Source organism: Arachis hypogaea, chromosome 17, assembly GCF_003086295.3.
Source record: "Arachis hypogaea cultivar Tifrunner chromosome 17, arahy.Tifrunner.gnm2.J5K5, whole genome shotgun sequence".
Taxonomy (NCBI): Eukaryota; Viridiplantae; Streptophyta; class Magnoliopsida; order Fabales; family Fabaceae; genus Arachis; species Arachis hypogaea.
In genome coordinates, this window is record NC_092052.1 from 157050 (window position 1) to 166666 (window position 9617).

Sequence of the window (9617 nt, forward strand, 5' to 3'; positions counted from 1 at the left end):
CATTCAAAGAGGCTATGGCTTCAAGGGATTCTGCTTTTTGGAAAGAAGCAATAAATGATGAAATGGACTCAATATTATCTAACAATACTTGGGTCTTGGTTGATTTGCCTCCAGGATCAAAGCCTATAGGATGTAAGTGGGTATTTAGAAAAAAGTATAATACTGATGGTTCATTACAAACCTTTAAAGCAAGGTTAGTGGCCAAGGGGTTTAGACAACAAGAAGGTCTAGACTATTTTGATACCTACGCACCTGTGACAAGAATGACTTCTATTAGGGCTCTTATAGCATTAGCATCCATACATAAGCTTCATATACATCAAATGGATGTTAAAACAGCTTTTCTAAATGGAGACCTTAATGAAGAAATTTATATGGAGCAACCGGAAGGCTATGTGCTACCCGGAAATGAAAAGAAAGTTTGCAAATTAATTAAGTCTTTGTATGGGCTAAAACAAGCGCCTAAACAATGGCATGAGAAGTTTGATTCAGTGGTGTTATCAAATGGCTTCTCACATAATAGTGCGGATAAATGTATTTACTCAAAATTTACTAAAGATTATGGAGTAATCATTTGTTTATATGTTGATGATATGTTAATCATCGGAACAAATTTAGAAGGAATTCGTATAACGAAGGAGTATCTAACTTCTAAATTCAAGATGAAGGATTTGAATGAAGTTGATACAATATTAGGCATAAAGGTGCATAAGAATGAAGTTGGCTTTACTTTAAGTCAATCTCATTATATTAAAAAGGTATTGGAAAAGTTTAATCATCTCACAATTAAAGAATCCAATACGCCGTATGATCCTAATCTTAAATTAGAAGGAAACATGGGAAGACCTATAGCACAATTAGAATATGCTAGTGCTATAGGAAGTTTAATGTATGCAATGCATTGTACTAGACCTGATATAGCATTTGCTGTGTGCAAACTATCAAGGTTTACAGGAAAGCCTAGCAATCAACATTGGAAAGCTATAATAAGAGTTCTTGGTTATCTCAAGAAAACCATAAACTTGGGATTACATTATAGTGATTATCCCGCAGTTTTAAAAGGTTATTCCGACGCAAGTTGGATTACAAATCTTAGTGATAACAAATCCACTTCAGGGTGGATTTTCACCATAGGTGGTGGAGCAATAAGTTGGGCCTCAAAGAAACAAACATGTATTACACATTCTACTATGGAGGCTGAGTTTGTAGCTTTATCAGCCGCAGGTAAAGAAGCGGAATGGTTAAGAAATTTGTTATATGATATAAAGCTGTGGCCACAGCAGACGACAGCCATTTCAATCTTCTGTGATAGTGAATCAACCATGTCTCGAGCATATAATAAGGTTTATAATGGAAAGTCTAGACATATAAGTTTGAGACATGAATTTGTGAGGCAACTAATAGATGATGGTGTAATTACCATCACTTATGTAAGATCTCAAGAAAATTTAGCAGACCCTTGACTAAAGGTTTGTCAAGGGATAAAATCAAAGAAACTACTGCTAAAATGGGATTAAAACCTATTATTGCTAAATGATGGGAACCCAACCTTATTCTAGTAGACCACTAGTTTCAAGGTTTAATGGGTAATAACAAGTTATTTAGCAATTGGAGCACTAAGGTATAGGATTTAGTGCTATTTACAATAAATTAGGAGGGTGAGTTTAAACTCTTAATGGAATGATAATATTATCTATCAAAAGATTCCACCTATATGAATATAAGAGTGGTGCCGCTCTAATCGAGAATTTTAGAGGTTTTATTCTTGTAAATATTCATGAAACCAGGATGAGCACAAGGCCATATAAGTGCTTAAAATTGTAAACTCTTGAACTTGGAGGGTATAAGTAATGTGTGTGATTTTCGGTACTAGCATATGGAGTATAGGTTTAATCGATTAGACACCTATTACTTCGTTAGAACTTTAAAATTTACACTAAAAGAATGTTTAATCTTAGTGACACATTCTTTATGCATATACTTGTATGACATTTAAATTTTGTAAATAGTGGGGGATTGAAGGGTATTTACAAATTTGATTAAATAATATTATTAATATTATTAATATTATTATTAATATTATTAATATTAATAAACGGTTACTAACCGTTTTGTACCATTTGGTTGAAGGGACACAACCTTTTAAGGATTGTGTATGTTCAAAACATTGTGTCTATTGGCTAAAGGGACACAACTCTTTAAGAGTTGTATATGTTCAAAACATTGTATCTATTGGCAATAGAAATGACACAACCATTTGTATACGTAACTAATCATAATTGCTACGTGCAATATGTATAAATAAGTCCTTGTCCACTATTTCAGAAATGCAGTACTAAGCGTACAATTTACACTACTATTAAGAGATTTTCTTTGTTCAAGAGAGTTGAGAATTTCTTACTATTGCTAATTAAGAAATTCTTAGGTTTCATTGTATCCTGGGAGAGTATTGTCATCAACCCTATAGCAACTAAGTGTGGGGACAAATATCTCTCTAAAGAAAGCGATCTCATCGTGCCTTGAAACCACTACACAAATATAAGATTTTGTCATCTTACCATCTTCATATACCCAACACCTTTGGGACAAATTGTTCATCCACAACACACCTGGTCTGCAGAATGAACCGAACATGTTATTATGGTGAAATAATGGTATAGCACTAAATGAATGGAACATTATCCATTATATAAATTCAAATTCAAACAGCTTTCTACATAATAAACCGAACACATTATTATGGTGAAAAAATTGTATAGTACCGAATGAATGCAACATTATACATTATATAAAATCAAATTCAAACATCTTTCTACAGAATGAACCAAACACGTTATTATGGTGAAACAATTGTATAGTACTGAATGAATGCAACATTATCTATTATATAAAATCAAATTCAAAACACATGTGTCTACCATTTAGAGATTATCAATTCGATTCAATTCAATTCAATTCAGAACACCTGCGTCCATTAAATTCAATTCAATTCAAATTAGCTATTGCATTCCATTCAATTCTATTCAAAATTGAATAATCCAAACCTCGTCCGCTTGATTCGTTTCAGAAGAATAATCCAAATCACTTTCATTTAACTGATTTGAAGTTGAATCATTCATTGTTTCGATTGAGAAGTGCAGATCAATGAAGAAAACGAACAAGAATAGGAAGAAGATAACTGCAACGTAAGCAAATTGAAAGAAGAAAACGAAGAAGATGAGCGCGACCAGAGAAGAATGACGAAGCTTATTACGTTCAATGCAATGTAGATCAATAAAGAAAAACGCGAGCAGAGAAGAACTAAGAGAGCAGAAGGTTTAGGTTGCAACAGAAGATTTACGTTGAACAAAAAATTTAGGTTACAACAAAGAAGATTTATGTTATATATAGCATGTGTATCACAAACGAGTGAGGGAGTAAAAGAGACGCATCTGACAAAAAATACTTGGATAATTTAAATGCATTTTTTACATGGGTGTCGAGTATTGTTGTTAACTAATAAACCAAACCTGACCAGACCGATTCAGTGCAGGCAACTTGTACAAAAAGATTTTAGTACACACAGACGCCACTCTCATAACCATTTTGGGGTTTAACTACTAATCACTAGTAAAATTATATTAATCAGTTGTTTTCTTGAACAAAAGTTCGGTGCTAAATACAGAAGGAGAGTCTTGTATGGTTGTTGGGATTCAATCCAAGATTTACACGATTTGAATCGCCTGATTTCTGGAAAGCATATTCTAGTCGCACACCACCTCTAGTATCCGATGGTGCTCTTGAATAAACCTGACACGATGCAATTACTGTCGGTCGACGGTCAGGTTTTCCCCACAGTATTTCTTTTCTTTTAGAAATTGTTTAGTTCCTCTCGTCTCCTTGTATTTTCTATATGATGTCGTATGATATGAATTCGTCCATATACGTTTATTGCCTATTCTGATATTGCAAGTAGTATTTGCGATGGATAACGAGGTGTTAGAATTTGATATTGGGCTGGAAGGAGGGGAGAGAGAATGCGAGGATGATGAGGGCGACATTGAGCACCCTATGGCTATGGCCATGGCTATCGAAGAGGATGAACTGGCTGATGCTGACAGAGGCAGAGGCACTGCCACTAGTGGTAGCGGTGGAGAAATTTACGTTCCTGAGGGTTTTGGTGCGGGTGACCTCTTAGATCTTGAACCTTACGAGGGCATGGAATTTGAGTCTGAGGAGGCTGCCAAGGCCTTCTACAATTCTTATGCCCGTCGTATCGGGTTCAGTACTCGGGTTAGCTCATCCCGGCGTTCCAGGCGCGATGGAGCCATCATACAGAGGCAATTTGTTTGTGCAAAGGAGGGTTTCCGCAACTTGAATGAGAAACGCACCAAGGATAGGGAGATCAAGCGTCCTCGAACCATTACCAGAGTCGGATGCAAAGCGGCTTTGTCGGTCAAAATGCACGACTCTGGCAAGTGGATCGTCTCTGGGTTTGTTAGGGAACACAACCACGAGCTTGTTCCACCGGATCAGGTGCACTGCCTTCGCTCTCACAGACAAATATCTGGAGCTGCCAAGACGCTAATTGATACTTTACAGGCTGCTGGAATGGGTCCTCGGAGAATTATGTCAGCACTGATCAAGGAGTGTGGTGGGATTAGCAAAGTTGGTTTTACAGAGGTTGACTGTAGGAATTACATGAGGAATAATAGGCAGAGAAGTCTAGAAGGCGACATTCAGCTTGTTCTGGATTATTTGAGACAAATGCATGCCGAAAACCCTTGTTTCTTCTATGCTGTGCAAAGTGATGAGGACCAGTCCATGAGCAATGTTTTCTGGGCCGATCCCAAGGCAAGGTTGAATTACACTTTTTTTGGTGATACCGTAACCTTTGACACTACTTACCGGTCCAATAGGTATCGACTACCGTTCGCTCCCTTTACTGGTGTAAACCATCATGGACAACCTGTTCTCTTTGGTTGTGCTTTCCTAATAAATGAATCTGAAGCATCATTTGTATGGCTTTTCAAGACGTGGCTTATGGCTATGTCTGGACGCCCACCATTGTCAATAACAACCGATCATGATTCTGTAATTCGGTCAGCTGTACTACAAGTATTCCCTGAGACCCGCCACCGATTCTGCAAATGGCACATTTTTAAAAAATGCCAGGAGAAGTTATCTCACATTTTCCTCAAATATCCAAATTTCGAAGTTGAATTTCACAGATGTGTTAACTTGACGGAGTCAATTGAGGAATTTGAATCTTGCTGGTCAACACTCATCGATAGGTATGATCTGCGGGACCATGAATGGCTTCAAGCAATATATTCTGCTTGTAAGCAGTGGGTACCTGTATATTTGCGAGACACATTCTTTGCAGAAATGTCTATCACACAGCGAAGCGATGGCATGAACTCATACTTTGATGGGTATGTAAATGCTTCAACCAACTTAAATCAGTTCTTCAAGTTGTATGAGAAAGCACTGGATAGTCGCAATGAGAAAGAAGTCAGAGCAGATTATGACACAATGAATAGTTCACCAGTTTTGAAGACCCCATCCCCAATGGAGAAGCAAGCATCTGAGCTTTACACACGAAAGATTTTCATGAGGTTCCAAGAGGAGCTAGTTGGGACGCTAACATTCATGGCATCCAAAACCGAGGATGATGGGGAGGTCGTTACATATCATGTAGCTAAATTTGGAGAGGATCATAAGGCATACTATGTTAAATTCAATGTTTTAGAGATGAAAGCGAGTTGTAGTTGCCAAATGTTTGAATTTTCCGGCCTTGTTTGTAGACATGTTTTGGCAGTGTTTAGAGTAACCAATGTACTCACTCTACCCGCTCATTATATATTGAAACGTTGGACGAGAAATGCCAAAAGCAGTGTTACATTAGAAGAACATTCTTGTGATATATATTCTTACTATTTGGAATCTCATACAGTTAGATATAATACCCTCAGACACGTGGCCTTTAAGTTTGTTGATGAAGGAGCAAAGTCTCCTGAGACTTATGATGTTGCAATGGGTGCTTTACAAGAAGCCACAAAAAGAGTTGTTCAAGTAATGCAAAGTGAGGAACGAATTCTCATCAACAATGGCAAAGTTAGGAGTCACTTGCAAATTGATGAAAGTCATACTAATTCCAGAAGTGGACACGAGGAAGGAAACTTGGGCCAGCATATGTCCGAGGTCAGAGTTCCATTTCCCTTTTGTTCTTTTGCTGCTGTGTTTTACTCTTCCACTCACCCAGTTAACATGAATCTTCTAGCTTCTTGTAACAACTCAAGCTTCGTTTTAATATAGTTTTTCTTCCATTTGGACTTTGTATAATATATTCTTGAGTTGATTTCAATAATATTCTGAAGATTAAACTGTTTAAACTCCTCCCAAGCAATACACATGTAATTTAATTTACACGTGTATTTACAGAATTGATTAATTGAACAAAGTGAACCATGCCACCAGTTCCTTTATCATTCTGATTTTATCTCTTATCTGACTAAGCACTTTTATTTGGTTATTTCACTTTATAATATGAACATATCTAGTCATTAGTTTTCCATTTGCCTTGGGGATTGGTATTTTTCCTGTCTGATTACTGGAGCTAGTTGCCTGATGTGTACTCTTACTCCTAATTATTTGTTTAAGCGAATTGGTTTATTTGTGGCCTTTAAATACCCCCACCTTGTATTCATATTGTGTTGGATCTTGATTTATCTATAATTTTTTTTCTTCATTTTGGGAAAATAAAAGAAACCAAGCCTAGCATCGTAATATTTCTGGAGTTTGTTCTTGGTTGAGAATATATTTGAAGGCATATTTCTTGTCTTATTTTTGGGTTTTGAAGCAGTTAGTGTTGATTGCAGTGCCGTTTGGATGTTATCTGCTGTGGATTCTTATTATTTGTTTGTTTACAGCATACAAATGCACCGGGATTGGATTAGTGGTAGACGTTTTATTTTAGGTTTCATATGGGGGCAAGGAAAAAAAAAAGAGATTATGTGCGTGCTCAACATACATCATTCTACATAACCAAGTTATGTGGACTAATATCTAATTTAGCTCGAAATACTGTAAATTGCCGTTTCTACCTTCTGCCAATTTTTGGGGCAGAAACATGAATTGATTTAGTTACCTGTTAAAGGTGTCGAATGGGGCATTGAGGTCCATCTATTATTTCTTTGAAAAAGTGTATGTCATTATACTTATTTTTTTTTAACTTCATTGCGTCATATCTTGCAGGATGACATGGACAAGAGCATTAGAGAACTTATGAATGAGCTTGAGTTTGCAAATCGAAAGTGTGAAATTTACCGGTCCAACCTGCTCTCAGTTTTGAAAGCTGTTGAGGATCATAAGTTAGAGTTGTCAATTAAGGTGGAAAACATCAAGATAAGCATTAAAGATGGCCTCTAAGGACTTCGGAGGAAAACATAGTAACAGATAGGAAACAAATGAAAAAGCTACTTCTGGAATAAAAAGAACGGAAAGTCACTTTTGCTTGGGCAGTACAGCCGCACCTCTTTTAACAGGCATTTAGTTTTTGATAAATTTGTTAGTATTTGCCGACCCCGTTATAAAGAATAAGTAAGTATTGTCTACGGTGTTCATTATATCAAAGCTAAACATTCATGGTTGAAGTTTATAAGTACGTTTAGATTTGTATATTATCTATAACAATATATATAAAGAGCATCATTGAGAACAATTCTTTTCGAGTAAACTAAGCTATATGCCCGTGCATTGCACCGAATACAATGGAGAGGGATGGTGTAAAATTAAGATATTATCACCATTAAATTTGTGAAAAAAATATAAAAATTATTATTATTATTATTATTATTATTATTATTATTATTATTATTATTATTATTTAGAAATATAAGCCGTTAATAATACAAGGAGAAAGGAGTCGCATTTTTGTTTATAATGCCGCTCACTTTAAGAACGATTTTTTTAACAAGTTCCATTTTTTTTATAATACCACCCACTTAACGAATATGTTTTTAGTATATATTTACATGAATTTAAAAAGAAAAAGGGTCACTTGCATTTAAATAATATCACCTATTTTTTTATATTCAATTATATTTTAGTTTTATATGCTTGTGTTGAAACATTATTTTTTTCTCTCATCGCATGATTATTTATTTCTGTGATAGTCTATTATTATTTTATATATGTTATGTTTATACCCTAATCCAAAACATAAAATCAGGTCCGATACAAATAAAAGGCTCAACTTATAAGGTGGCCTCTAATTCCTACCTGACCTCTTTGAGAGGTCGGACACCGACAGAAAGGTCCAGCTCAACTTGCCCAAGCAAGTAACTGCTTCTGGATATCCATCCGCTACATCTAGATGGGAGATCTTAACAGATTTCCAAGATAAAGGGAACAGTTATCCATCAATAAAGATGGAACTACTCCAACAAAGGTGATAATCTACTCTACTATAAATACATTGACACCCATCAGGTATATTCACGTTCTAATCTACTAAAAACTTGCCTAAAGCCCTTGTTAATTTAAGCATCAGAGTCTTTTGCAAGTACTGATGCGTGAACATCTTTCTTATCTTTTCCTAGTGAATTTGCATTTGAATTATTAAGTTTAATCAAGATTTAAATACTTTTTAGCCACTATGAATGTTACTTTGAGTTGTGTGAAATTCTGTTTATTTCAAATAGCATTCGGATAGATTTGACGGAGTTTTATAGAAGAAGAGGGAGAAAGTGGATGATGCTGTCAACCCTGACTTCCTTACACTCCAACAGGAATAACTTAAGCTATAGAGGTTCAATTGATGCGATTCCAGTGGCATTGGAAAGCTAACTTCCAGAGCGTTCTAACAATATAAAATAGTCTACACTTTCTTCAAAGACACACGGACAAGGTGGCGCCTAACTTGGAATTTCCCAAGTTAGGTGCCTAACTTAGAATTTCCAAAGTTAGGCGCCATGATCATAAAATGCTCAAAGTTCATTCAGCCAAGGTGGTGTCTAACTTGGAATTTCCCAAGTTAGACGCCATATGAAGAAGCCAACTTCAAGTTCCACTCTTCCAAGGCCATGCCTAACTTCAAAAATTTGAAGTTAGGCGCCAGTTCAGGAGTCAACCATGGTCCCGCATCCATCAATTATTATGCTCGAAGATTTTATTTAATTTTGATTAAAATTTATTTTATTTATAAATAGAAAAAGATATTATTTAGTTTTAAAGAATATATTTTACATTAATTAGGTTAGATATAAAAGGAAAAAATTTCATCCCTTCGGGGATTTCTCTTTTACGCATCTCATTACACACTTTACTGTTTTTCTGAATCCTAGTCTTCTTTCTGAGCCATGAACAACTAAATCTTCACTGTTAAGGTCATGAGCTCTGTTTATTGTATGGATTGATACTATTACTCTTCTATTTTAATTACTGTTTTTATTTCAATTTCAAGAATTTTTTTCGTTCTTCATCCTATGAATCTGGGTGGAACGGAAGTATGACCCTTATTCTATTTGAGTTCTTGTAAACCTTGGAAAAGCAATTTACTTGAACAACAGTTTGAAAATAATTTTTCCTAAATTTCTCACTATCTGGACTTAACGGGATACGTGACATATAATCCT

The 9617-nt window shown here is 35.6% G+C and overlaps 1 protein-coding gene across 1 annotated transcript; it reads left to right on the forward strand.

Moving 5' to 3' along the window:
* The first annotated feature begins 3484 nt into the window (after positions 1–3484).
* LOC112764237 (protein FAR1-RELATED SEQUENCE 5) lies at positions 3485–7702 on the forward strand. Its single transcript, XM_025809787.3, has 2 exons — positions 3485–6183; positions 7237–7702. Exons 1-2 carry the CDS (start codon positions 3964–3966, stop codon positions 7408–7410), a joined length of 2394 nt encoding a protein of 797 aa, XP_025665572.1. The 5' UTR covers positions 3485–3963; the 3' UTR covers positions 7411–7702.
* Positions 7703–9617: the final 1915 nt, after the last annotated feature.

Coding starts and splice junctions, on each gene's coding strand:
- LOC112764237 (XM_025809787.3), top strand. CDS start 3,964: ATGGATAACGAGGTGTTAGAATTTGATATTGGGCTGGAAGGAGGGGAG. Junction 6,184..7,236: donor TGGGCCAGCATATGTCCGAG/GTCAGAGTTCCA, acceptor CATATCTTGCAG/GATGACATGGACAAGAGCAT.